Below are 14,042 nucleotides of genomic sequence, written 5' to 3'. Positions count from 1 at the left end.
GCAGCTTCTATGTTCAGCTGTCCGCGGCAGCGCAGCTTCTGTCTTCAGCAGCCATGGAACTCACGAGCCTCCCTAACAGCACACCGACTGCCCCCGCCTTCCACAGCGGCAATTCGGCACGCTGCTTGGGGCGGCGAAAACAGTAGAGCCGGCCCAGCTGTGGTGCATTCTTTCTATCAAAAAATAGCTTTTGAGAAAGTTTCATTGGAGGAATAAAGCCAATATTTCCTGCTGGGTCTCAGAACTCCAAATCATGGGGTTTTGAAAATAAGTATTTAGACCTCATTCAGCAAAGCATTTATTCACATGCTTACCTTCAGGTATGTGTTCAAATCACATTAACTTCACTGGAATTTAAGCGTATTTTACAGTACTTTGCTGAATGTGATGGAGTTACTTATATGGTTAAAGTTAAGCATGTGCTTACATGTTTTGGGTGTAAATTGGCATGGCTCCTCTAAAGCATTAGAGGGAAGTCAGTTTACACCAGCTGAGGATCTGGACATGCAAAATACATAGCTACATTCAGCTGTACATTCAATTATCCATTTTGCACGTGCACACTTATATTTTGTGTATGTGTAACTTAGACACTTGTTTTTAGAACCTTGACCCAAAGTGTTGGCATGGCCTGGAAATTTGGGTCTCAAATTAGGATTCTTAAAATTTTAATTTCTTGAATGCCATATTATATTATTCTTCAGTAAATTTTGGACAACATTTTCAGCTGCTCTCTGATTTTGTGTACCCAGTGTGTTGTGTGCAAATGAGGATTGCAAAACTGGACACATTTTGAGAACACAAAATAGATGGGTCCTTAAATGCTCAGGTTGCTTGTGCAAAACGTTCATTTGCACACCAAAGAGATGCACAGGTTTTGTGCATATGTCCAACTGTATGTGTTAAGTTAGGCTCACCAGATCAAAAGACTGGTGTGAAACTTACTCAATATATGCTACAACATTGATAGTTCATTAGACCTTCCATGAAAGGGTGAGTTTGCAATTGACCTGAATACAAATGCCTTTGAATGTTAGCAGGCTTCATCAGAGAATAATTTTCAAATGGGGTCAACAGCTTAGATCTTAATTCAATACCCCCCTTGTACTTCCAACTGTCATAGGTGTTTAAATATTGCTTTGCAGTTTAACCACAGAGCAGCTGAGATTTCAGATGTTTTCTTTCCAAACTGTCTCATTTGATCAGTTTCAGGAGGACATTATCAGCCTAATTTTCCTAGTCAAAAATGCCATGTAGCCCTCACCTGGACCTTTTTTTAAATCTACCTTCAGCATCAATTCATAATTAGGAATTTTGGAAAACGACTGTATCTCTTGTGATTTTATGATGCGTTGCTTTATATCCTTTATATTCCACCTTGCCTGGCTCCTTTGCTTTGTAAACCAAGGAACCACACCAAAATGTGCTGTAGCATTATAGGCCTAGATTTGACACAACTGACAGAACAGATTCAAGGCAAATACTTATTTATAATAGATTATTTTTGTAATTCTGATTTGACTCTGAGAAATCTGGATGCATATAGTAAATCCATAGTCTTAAAGGGCTAAAAATGAATCTTCTCTTTCTGAAATATGCTCACTTCTTTGATGGGCTATTTTTTTACAAAAAAAAAAATTCTTCAACATCCTGTTGACCTAGTATTAAAACCTAACTGGCCTAAAAACAGTTGCTTCCCAGGAATGCCATTATAAGAGGATATATAGTCTGAATTCTGTTAAGCATATTTCAGTTATTAAATCTTCAGTGACATACTTAAATAAAATAACTTAGCAAAGGATTTAGTAGTGCTGTGACTTTTCTTTTATCAAATATTTCTAACTGTCCAGGATGTCTTAACATGTCCCAATTGCAGTGAAAAGAGTCAGAACACAGAGTACAGGAAGAATTAGAAATGGAGAGGCCTTTCAAAAGGTTTCACGTGACTTTTTTAAGTACGCTAGAACTTTTCAAACTGTTCAGCTTTACGCAGTAATAAAGTAATCTAACTGCAAAAGAGAAAGTACCATTCTCCTGGCACCAAGCATCAGATACACATATGCACACACACGCCCCCTGACACAACACCACTCAGCCTTCCTCTCTTCTCTTTCTCCCTCATCTCTTCCAATGTATCTGTGTGTGTCTCTCTCTCTTTCTCAGAAAAAACCCAGTCCTCGTCCTCCTTTTCTTTCTAGTCCTCTCTCTCTCTCATTCTCATTCCAAAGTCCATTCATTATTTGCCATTTATTTGATCTATTTATTTATTCTTTACTATTTCACATTACTCTAAGCAACCAGGCCTTCATGTTTACTATTGTTTTACCCCTTATATTAGCCACTTCATCAAAACATTGATGACTTTTCCTTACGTTCACTTTATGTTTGCATTTTGCAGCTGGGCCTACATTTTTTTTCTGCTGCATGTTGGTACACTAAATTTTTTGTAGCAACAAGCAAATAGTGTTTAAGTCCCTTTAATGGCAATGGGACCTAAGGATGTGCTTTACTTTTAGCTTGTGTTTAAGTGTCTGTCTTGAACAGTGATACTTCACTGAATTGGGAGCTCTATCACTAAATAGCAGATTTTATGGATTTTCCAGTCTAGTATTGCTGTACAGTTCCAGTCTTAAAAAAACAAAATCCCATATGTGAATTCTGAAACTAATCTGGAAACAGAGTTTTCCATTGCAGTATGGAATATGGTTGAGAAGAAATCACCATGCAGACTGATTGAGCCTTGCTACAGAGAAAACTTGTTATAAATCTCAATACTAGGATTATGGTGTAGATGAAAAATTCAGTTCCAGTGCTCTTAAATGGCTTCCTTTCCCAAATAGCTGCCTTCAGATCCCAAAGGTACATGAACAGTTTCTATATGCCTTAAAATCTGAAAAAAAATAAATTAAAAACTCATTATGAGAGGTGGGCAGTTAATAAGAAAATCCTAAACTAGATTTATCAGCTTAAGGCCCTTCTTTGTGAAACTTTATTAAACTTGCATGAATTAAAACAGCTTGTTCTATACAAATTTCACCAAGAAGTACTGAGTCAGATCTCGGGGGTGCACTTCAGTGGCTTGTGGTTTGAACTGTATCACGGAATCTTTATCTGTCATAGTGGGTTTATTGTCTAAATTGGAGTGGGGGGAGGTTTTGTAAAATCAGAGCAAATGAAGCGTATTGATTTGCCACTTTAAGGTATAGGGAAGAAGAATAAGGTTTGGGGCCTGTTAATTATGCATGTCAGCAAATTAGTAGATTTCATCAGGTTTAAAATTGATTTAAGGTAGTTAAAGGAGGATTTTCATGTTAGACTTCTGTAAAAAGAAAGTTTGCGTACGAATGACCAAAGCCCTAATTCAGGAAAGTACATGTGCTTAACTTTAAGCACAAGAATAGTCCTATTGACTTCAATGGGACAGCTTACATGCCTAAAGTTAAGTATGTGCTTAAGTGCCTTCCTGAATTTGGGGGCCAGGTTCTGGTCTCAGTTACACCAAAGTAAAAGTTATTCAACTGCGTAACTAGAATGGGAATCTGGCCCCAAAACATTCCTCTTTGATCATTTCTTTCACCATGGTCCTGAGCACATGGAAAGCCAAGTCTCAGGAAGGTAAGTGCGTTATGTAAATAGTAATGGCAGAATCTGGACCTAATGCTATATTTTGAAGAGCTTTGCTTACGCCATCTGTTGCAAGGTGAAAGTTACATTAGCACTGCTCCTGAGTCCAGGAGGATAAGATCCTGCAGCTACTACAGACAGAACTTTACAACCAGTTGTTACAGGGCTGGGTTATAACCCAGGGCTGTTTTTAATTCTATTGATTTTTTTTCTGGGTATGTAAAACCATTTTGGTTTCTTCTCTTTGAAATCAATGCATTGTGACAAAACTCTGAGGAGGAAATTGCTGACTGAAGTATTGCTGAGCCAGCTGATCTGCAGCATTGGTTTACAGTGTTTAATGCAATTCATTTCCAGGCTTCATATCTTGTCTTTTGCTTCTCAAGAGTTTGATGGCTATCAGAGAGCTATAAGGCAATGCATTTGTGGTGATGGAGAGACTAACCTGGACCTGAATGTGTTTGTAAAATATGTGCTTTAATTCATGATATTCTCAGGAGGCAGCTCTGGTCTAGGCAGCTGAGCACAGGACCTGAGTTCCAATCCTGACGCAACCACTACCTTCCTGTGTGACCTCGGGCAAGTCACAGCCTCTCTGTTCTTCAGTTCAATGCCGGCTCTACTGTTTGCCTACCATTGTAAAGAAGTGCTATATCAGTGCAAAGAGTTACTGCTATTTTGCTTTATTAGCAGAATTAAGCTTTGTAGGTTTCTGTAGCCAGTTCCTGCAGTTTTAGCATCTCTGCCCTTATTTAAAAGGTAGCATTATTAATGAAACCTGACAAATAGTCATCAGAAATGCACCCGTTTCTTTTTCATGCCATTTGTTCCTCAGGCAAGAAACAAAGGTGGGTTAGACAAGAAAGCAAATGGATTGTTCAAGAGCTTCTCATCTAAACTTGAAAATAGAAGTCTCTGCTATCAGATCAGAATTTTAACATATACTGTTTCCATTGGATCTTGAGATAAGATCTTTTATTGTTGAGTACAACCGTTGTTAAAGGTCATTGCTGCAACGGCTACATCATTTAGACTGGATGAGATCCCATTTTGGATAAATTCACAATTTTTCTTCCTAACAAAGTGATAGTATCAGGATTTGAACGTACAGGAGTGCCAGGTTACAGATTAAAGGCTTTTGTGTTCTAGAAGCCACGCTCTGCCAGACTTTGTGAGTTTCAGTGAGACATGAAAGTCCCCAAAGTCAAGTAGGTTGATTAAAGTAGTACTTTATAGCCTTTTAAATGCAGATAACATACAACTTTCCTGCATGGAGTTAATGTAGAAATTTCTTTCTGCAAGTCTGTGCATCTTTCCAAGGACATAATTTTAATCTCTTTTTAAACCTTTAATACGAACATTATTAGAAGCTCCTTTGTGTTGTAAAGCATTTTTATTAAATGTATATGTGGGCTTCATTTCATATGATATATTTATCCAGAAATGGTTATCTTGCAGCAAAGCGGTGTCTTGGTGTCATCATTTTCGTAACATCTTTTCATACTGTAAAAAGAATGTAACATCTTAAGGATGAAAAAAGTAACGTTTGTTATGAGAAATGCAAAGCTTTAAAAAAAAAAAAAAAAAAAGCTTTCCACCATTCTGTCCTCTTGTCTGTGAATCCTTGGCGACTACTCTGGGAGTCATTGATGCAAGGTTAAAGCTGGATCCAAGCTTGGCCTTCTTGAATGTAAGAGTCTGAGATTAAAGAAGTTCCATTTCTAGTGTTCAGAGCAAGAAGGATAGAATGTGCCATTCCCAAGTGCACATTTTCTTCTTTCCAAGTTCTTCATTTGAACTTATGAGTCCTTATCCAAAGAGCAAACCATGTTGTTTCAGTTAAATGTAGTTGTTACTTGAGATTAAGGAAAACAACACCGACAAAGAACAACAGTGAAGTCAACAGCTCTCAGCAAGTCTGAGATCAAAATGGTTGCTGCCTCTGCACACAGTCAAGGAGTGGGTCTTAGAAACTGAAAGGTGCTGTACTCGGAAAACAAAGTCATCCCACAGTCCTAGCTGCAAACACCAGGCAGCATCAAACAGGGTCAGGGAATGGACCTGAACAATTAGAAGACATGCTTAGCCTATTGGTGCTAGGCATATTGACATACTAGTGGAATCCTGCCAGCAAGCTCACTGTCTGAGTGAAAGAAATAGAAAAGATGCCCTAAACATCTGTAAGTAAACAAATGAACCAATCTCTGACTAGTTTGCTTTTTCCCTAGGCTTTTTTTTCCTCTTTAAATTCTGTCACTCACTGTTCTCTTTATAAGCCCTAAATCACGACACGTTTGTAAATAAACAGAATGGTAGCATGCATACATAACACTTTTAATAGACCTTAGAACCTCGCTTACAGGTTTCAGAGCTTTTCAGTCAGATGGGCATTTTAATAGCACCAAATGGTGAAGATAAAGCTAGCACTTCCAGATCAGCCTTTAATAGTTGGTGAGCTACCAAATCCATGTTCCTGAACATCATTAAAACAAGGCTGACTCCTGTAGATCATTAAAGAACATGTGGAGAGCAAATGTATCCAGCCCAAGTAATTCATTTCATAATGGGATATGTGACAGCTGGGCCAATGGAGCAAAACTACAAATTGGCAAGAATGGTATTGGACTTTTGCATTGGATTATGCATTGGAAGGTATTTGCCACATGGCATATAACTAGTCTGATGTGTCATATGTACCCATGAAATGAATACTGAATTGATCCAAGTGAATACACACAGAAGTGTAGTGCAGTGTGTGTTTGCGTGAGAGAGACTATAAGAATGAACACCGAAAGGAAAGGATGTTTGCTTATTGGTCACTTGATGAGAGGGTAGGCAGGAGGTATTAAGTGGGCCACTCTGCAGGAGAAGGGCTGTGGAGATAGGAAACAGAATCAATGTTAGAAAGAGCACATATGCCACTGAGAAGTCCTTTAATAAAATCTGATTAACATTTTAAAATTGCAAGATCTGCCCAGTTTACACAAAAAATATGATTTGCATTATTTACAAGACTTGATCATCTTATTCAATATTCGGAGATTTAGGGCCAGATTCTGATTATGGCTGCACCAGTGTAAATTTAGAGTAACAATTTTGAAGCCATTTTGATAGTTGCTCCATGTTTACACTGGCACAGAAATTGAGATTCCACTCTGCATAGAGACCAGATTAGATAGGATAACTTGTGAACCTAGTGCAGTCATCTATACAGCAAATTATATTGAAAATTAAAGGTCAGAGAACTGATGGCAAGGCTTAAGAAAACAGCAATTAGGCTGCTAGGAAGAGAAGCAAAATTACTGGTAGTAGAAATCGAGAGAAAAAATAGAGGATTATTGATCTAAATATCCAGTTGTCAGATAAAGAGTACAATCTGGAGTTGTTTTACTTCTCTGGGCTTTTCTGAGATGTAGAAGATGTATTTAATCCTAACAGTAAAAATGCAGGCATATAAACGTGGCATAGGAGCAGTCAATTACTATGGCATTTGCTTGTTTCAGTGCTGAAGCTGGGCAAAGAACTCTCAGTCAATGATTATAGGATAATCTAACCCTTTTTCCTTTACACAAATTGCCAACAAACTACAGTTTTTATCAATTTATTTAATATTCAAAATTCTTTGCTAAAAATTTTGTGGAAACAAATTTCAACTTCTGGAGTGATCATAAACTGTTCCCTACGAGCGTTCCTATGGGTATTAGATATGTGTGATTCGATATTCAGGGTGTATGGTTCGTCACTTACATGACAGGGCAGTGTTTCTGTGTGGATAGCCTAACCCGTCTAAACTGCTTCTACCACAACTAATTCTGTGTTGTAATTATGGTTAGAGATCAGAAATTCACTTTTTTATTAATATTCGTATGAGCAAGTCTTTGTGATAGCAAATCTTCATGAAAGACAAAGAGAAAGAGGGGCTAACAGGGAAGAAATGAAATTCCCTGTAGCAGTCACCAAAATGAACCTGAATAATTTTTCTCTCTATTCAGCTATCTCACATCAGCAAACACTGGGAGTGGCTGCAAGGAGCTGCTTGGTTTTATTCCACTGTGCTTCAGGGCTGCCCAGAGAATTCAGGGGCCTGTGGTCTTCAGCAGCGGGGTCCCCCCGCCTCCAAATTGCCACCGAAGACCTGGCACTTCAGCGGCGGATCCCTGGGCAGAAGGACCCCCCACCATGGGTCTTTGGGGCACTTTGGTGGCTGGGAGTCCTTCCACCCCAGGACCCGCTGCCAAAGACACAGAGCAGAAGAAGCTCTGGGGACCCGAGCCCCACGAGAGTTTTCTGGGGTCCCCAGAGTGAGTGAAGGATCTCATTCCAGAGGCACCAAAAAACTCTCATGGGGGCTCCTGTGGGGCCTGGGGCCTCAGGCAAATTGCCCCACTTGCCCCCCCTCAGGGCGGCCCTGCTGTGTTTGGCTCTACAGTTCAGACTAGACTTAGGAGGTTCTGCAAAGTCATTAAGTCATTGTGTGAACTTATCATTCCCCTGCTTCTTTCCCTGTCCTCCTTTGAGTGATGCTTGTACATATGTGCTGTCAAGTACTGAGCAAGACAAAAATAAACTCTAGGCTTAAATGACTTCAGTATAATTTGATGCAGCCTGGAAATCAAAATGAATGATTACCTTTCCAGCACCATATGACTTCAGCCAGGCCAACTCTAGAGGCCACTGCGAGGATCTTTCACAATCAAACCAATATGAAAACAAAAATGGAACCTACATAATTTCAGATGAATAGGGCAGGTTTAAGAAATCATGGTAAATTGGCAGAGCAATTATTTATCTCATAATGTCCATTCAGACTGAATAACAATCAATTCCAAAATAACTAGCGAGAGAGAGATTAAAAAAAGGACTAACATGAAAAGCTTCATAATGCAGCAATAGAAAATGAAGCAAAATAAATTACAGATGAATACAAGTAAATGTTACAATATTAGGATAAAGTGAAGATGTAGATGATGATGAAATATCTTAAGCAGTGAATATTTTAGATGATATATTATTCCTGTCTGATGCCTGCTCATAACTGACACGAGATTTCTCTCAGACGTGATGGTTGTTGAAGAGCTGGGTGAAACTCTACAGTTTTGCTTTGTAAGAGGCCACGTGCATCCTTTTCTTTGATTTCAGTGCATATGGGTTTGCACTCTTGAATTTCAAGCATAAACAATCTTAAAGTCAACCTCAGTCAAAACAGATGTGTTTCAACCTGGTTCCACGTTAAAATCGTAAATGAGTCCAGGGTCAATTAAAACTCTACCTGGGTTCATTTGAAAGGCTCCCGAACTTTAGCTTTCAACACACCTAAGCTGGGCATCAAGTTTGTCCTTACATCTAAAATGTAGGTGTGTTTCATGTGGTTTCAGGTTCTATAATGAAAGTTTTGAACAGCTGTTTCATAACAATCAACTCAGCTCAAAAATAGTCTTATCTGATCCTCATACCTGCAAACAGAGATGATGCAAACCCCAGAACAAGAAGCAGCAGGCACTGTTGGATTTCAGCAGTGACCACTGGGAAAGAGAGCCTGTTTTGATTCCCACAAGCATCCTTCTGACTGAAATTTTGCTTCCTCATTGAGAAATCTCCTTTTCTGTTTTGTTTGTAGTATAGCTCTTTCTGGTGGTGTTCTTCTGAAAAATGTATCAATTAGAACACTAGGAAGGGGGTAGGGGCGGTCTGCAATTACATGGATCCACTGTGAACACATTGGTGTTGCAGAGACTGTTCTCATGCACACTGTTGATTCACCTTACATTAGAATGTCCTGTCTCTATTCTCATTTGGGCTGCAGTCCTTAGAGGGAGGCAACTGCTTGTGGAAACTAGCCTGGAAGAGGAGACCAAAGTTTTGTTGCTAAGAAAAATCAGTTCCCTTCATAGGTTAAATAACAGGTTCTCTGTAACTTTCCCATAGTGGATAAGTCTGAGTTGCCTCATTTTGCCTAGAGTCGTAAAATGGCACTGATGAGTGCATTTAGGGCCTGATCTTGCAAGTGCTTTCAAGAGGGATGAGCTCTGTTGACTCCCATGTGTGTCAGGTGGAGTCCGTGCAGAGCACACTGGATTATGGAGATCATGGGACAAGCTGGAATAGGGTGTCTGTTTTCCGAAAACATTTGTCTGCTAATTGTCTGCTAATTGTCGTACTCCTTTTACCTGACATTATAAAAATCACACTCACGATAAAGCAGCAAGTATAAGGCAGACACTACTGAGTTGTTGTTGTTGTTTATTCCAGCACTTCTCTCTGGACCCCTCACTATTTTACAGTGTTTGAGCAGAGATACTCCTCTCGCTATTTGAAAATCCCTTGCACTCTTCGTTAAAGAAAACTTACTAGGCCTGAGGAAAGCACAGTAAAATATCGCACTGTTCATCATTCTCAGTTACTTCAGGATAGGGAGGAAATCATGTTAAATATGTTTGAGCATCTCCAAACTCCCATCCATCCAGTACCAGATGTCATTTAATTTCATTACTTAATTTTATTAAAGGCAAACAGAATTGTGGGCATGTTACAGCACATGCTTACATAAACAATGGAAGAGTGTCAGATAGATCGGAGGGCTGAGGCAGTGGGTTACAATGAGTACTGAGCCACAGCTGATAAAAAATGATGTAGACTTCAAAGTGTTAAGTATCTTTCAGGATTCATTCCTCAGCTGGTATAAGTTGATATAGCTCCATTGATTTCAGTGCACCTACTCTAATCTGGCCCTGTATGCATAATGACCAATTTCCACGGAAACCCCTGGATCTTGTAAAGGGTTGATTGCTTCGTCAGATGCCATCAACTCCCAATAACCTGAATGGACCAAATCCTGAAAGACACTTAATACTTGCTGAACATTGTGACTCCCACCCTTATGGAAAAATCTTACAGAAAATGATAACCTTCCTGGAGGCTTCTTTTAAAACACATCCTAGAGAATTATATCTGATGGGTTGAAATAACCCTGAGAGAGAATATTGTTCTCTCTCAAAGTCTAAAGGCTTTTAGAGTTATTTCTGTAAAACTCTATAGATTTCATCCCTATTAACTTCCGTAGGATTTTTCCGTATAGGACTGAGTTCAGTGGATGGCACAAAGGCTCAGCCTCTTACAGGATGTAGCCCACTGGGAATAAAGGATGTACAGTATCTTGCAGGGTTTGGTCCACTGTTATAGCAAAAAGTTCTATCAATGATTTGTTTTGCATGAGTTCATCCTACTTACTCCCACAAAGAGTTAAATGAATAGCGGACCAAATTCTGAAGTCCACAGTTATTTCTTGTAGTCTTTACGCAAGCAAAACTCTTTCTAAAGGCAATGGGAGTTTAGCCTGAGTAAATAAAAGTTGGCCGAGGGCTTTAAGATTTGAGCGATAGGATAGATTAAATCTTTAAATTTTTCTTAATTCATGTGACTCACATGGGCTCAAGACAGGAATTGGCAGTGACCTGGGATATGTATATTACTCAATTTAACATGCTTAGTTCCCTTGGAATTACAGTAAATATGATACACAGTGCAGTCAACTGCCCAAGCAAACCAAAGAGCCATTAACTTGTCATCACTGGCATGCAGTACAACATTAATCTAATCCAATGGGATATAACCATCAGGGATTTAGCAAGAGACACTCCTGCCTAACTAATCTCCTCGAGTTCTTTTGAGCAGGTTTCAGACAAGACTGATACTAGAAGTGTGCAGATGACATGATCTAATGGATTTTTCAAAAGGCTTTTGATAAATTTCCATATATTCCCCTGCTTAAACTGAATGCTGCAGAGATTCCAAAATGGGCATGAGAATACATAGAGACCTGGCTACATAGTGGGAAACAAAGAGAAGTAGAGGAGCTATGATACAGTTTGGAACTAGAATTAATAAGTGGCACCCCACTGTTTTGCTCCACTACCTAATGGACGTAGGCAAAAATACCATCTGTATTTGCTAATGAAAACTTATTTAGGACAGGGGCATAAGTGAAAAGAAAGCAAAATGCCATTAAAGATATCACTAAAGGGCAAAACTACATTTAGATTGGCATATGGCAAATTAAAACTTTTTGCTGTCAGATGTGAAATGTTATATATTGGTGGCAAGTATATATAAACAAAAATGTTGAATGGTGTCATACTAGAACAATATTACTTTAAAGGGAATCTTCAGCTAAATAACAAAATAATTAGTTGTTGTAATTAGCATACTTCTGCATAAATACATATTAAGAGCCAGATTTTCAAAAGTGTTCTGACCCCACAGTTGGGGCCTGAGTTTCAATTTCAGAACTGGGGCCAGCAGCTCCATTGTTTGCCCAGAGTTTAATTTGCTGTATGCCCATCTAAGTGTTGATTTGCAGTTGTTGTCAACAGAAGCTTCAGTGTGCTGAACACATTTGAAGATTTGGGCGTCGTTTAGGTGTCTAAGAGCTTTTGGACCCTAAAGGCAGGAAATACGAACTATCAAGGGTCCTTGACCAGATATATGATAAATCAAGGTTTTGAAAGCAGAAAATTGAGAGGAAGGCAGATAATGCATTATAATATGCATAAACTGGATGTGGTTCATGAAAACAAATAATAGAATTAACCTATAGGAAAGGCTGATGCAAAAAATCACTAGAAAAATAGCAGGCAAAATCAAATCAGAAGCAGAAAGAAGAAAAATTAGATAAAATCAAGCTATAAGATTGCATCATTTGAAAGCTGAGCATCTGAAAATGTTTTACATCAGTGGTCAGCAACCTTTCAGAAGCGGTGTGCCAGTCTTCATTTATTCACTCTAATTTAAGGTTTTGCGTGCCAGTAATATATTTAACATTTTTAGAAGGTCTCTTTCTATAAGTTTATAATATATAACTAAACTATTGTTTTATGTAAAGTAAATAAGGTTTTTAAAATGTTTAAGAAGCTTCATTTAAAATTAAATTAAAATGCAGAGCCGCCCAGATCGGTGGTCACGACCCGGGCAGTGTGAGTGCCGCTGAAAATCAGCTTGCGTGCCACCTTTGGCACACGTGCCATAGGTTGCCTACCCCTGTTTTACATTAAACTACACAGTCAAATTTTTAAAAAAATCACTTTGATCTGACATTTTCCATCTCCTATTGTCACAATTAACAGCTCCAATTACTATAACTGAACATGATTACTAAGAGGGGGAATCTCTTTTTTTCCCCCAATTTGCTTACTTTGCACATCTGACAATGGTTTGGCTGTTTCTCTTGGCTAGTTAGTCAGTTTCACGCGTTTGTTTGTGTATATCTTTCAGACAGCAACAGGGTGGGGAAAAACATTTAAAGAAAAAAACATGGAATTGTAAAACCACAAGTGCCAACGGGACTCAGGGGCAGATGTAGTAACTGAGAATACTTTTAACTTTTATTTTACTACAAGTACCGTCTCTGAACACTGAGGTCCAGTTCCTCAGCTGATATAAATCAGCATAGGATGCTATGCTAATTTAAGCCAGCTGGGGATTTAGCCCTGCAATCCTTAAGAACTCTTCATAACAGCTCCTGTCTTTTGACTGCAGTATTCCGGGGAGGTTCCTGAGAACAGAGTGGAAGTTGTGGTTGCAAATTTGACTGTAATGGACCGGGACCAGCCTCACTCCCCCAACTGGAATGCCGTGTACCGCATTATCAGTGGAGATCCTTCAGGTCATTTCACCATTCGGACGGATCCAATTACCAATGAAGGCATGGTAACTGTGGTGAAGGTAGGTGACTTCAGTGGGAGCCAAATCGAGTCAGTCTTTGTGACCCTCTAAGCTATTGCTCCCAGGAGGATTCCCAGAAGTCTGCCATTATTTCATGTCTTCTTTGCCTGGGAATGTCAGTGCTTGAACCTCCGTCTGCTGTTTCCCATCTATCTCTGTAGCATGTGACATGCATACTGTACTACAAGCCACTAATTCTTGGTTCACCACCCTCTCCTTTGACTGCGCCACCACAAACCCTCACAAACACTCACATGATGAACATAGGACCCAGTCTCTGAGCTGCACTTCAAGGTACTACTCCTGTTTGTCTTACCATTTTCTGGCTCCAAACTATAGTGGAGATTGTACTCTGTAGCCTTGCCCAGTCTGACATATTCTAGGATTTGGACTGCACCACGCTCCATCGAAGGTTGGAGCATACCCATCTGCATGTGAGATGGGCAGCAGCACAAAACCTGGACGCCTGATATCTTATGAAAGCAGGGAGGGAAGCAGGATTGTTGTCACAAGGAGGGATGAGGTTGCTGGTGGCAAAGAGGAAAGGGGACAAAGTCGTCTGTAGCTGGTGCAGGGAAGGTTTTAGTCTAATAGAGTTGCCTGAAAAGTTTGGGAGCTATTGCTTTACTGTTACCAAACCATCAACACACTTTGTGGGCCAGATATGCAGCTGGTGTAACTCAGAGCAGCTGCTTTCACTG

At 39.4% G+C, this 14,042-nt stretch overlaps 1 protein-coding gene across 2 annotated transcripts in view; it reads left to right on the top strand.

Moving 5' to 3' along the window:
* The window catches only part of CDH4 (cadherin 4), a 706,159-nt gene that overhangs the window by 638,597 nt on the left and 53,520 nt on the right, over positions 1 to 14,042 (top strand). For both annotated transcript variants that reach the window (XM_032802286.2, XM_032802285.2), the window contains exon 9: positions 13,156 to 13,341. In XM_032802286.2, coding sequence (XP_032658177.1) covers positions 13,156 to 13,341 — 186 coding nt within the window. The remainder of the gene's footprint in view (positions 1 to 13,155; positions 13,342 to 14,042) is intronic.

The sequence above is a fragment of the Chelonoidis abingdonii genome, chromosome 14, assembly GCF_003597395.2.
Source record: "Chelonoidis abingdonii isolate Lonesome George chromosome 14, CheloAbing_2.0, whole genome shotgun sequence".
NCBI classification, from domain to species: domain Eukaryota; kingdom Metazoa; phylum Chordata; order Testudines; family Testudinidae; genus Chelonoidis; species Chelonoidis abingdonii.
The sequence above is the reverse complement of the archived record's forward strand: the minus strand, read 5'-3'. Positions and strand labels throughout refer to the sequence as shown.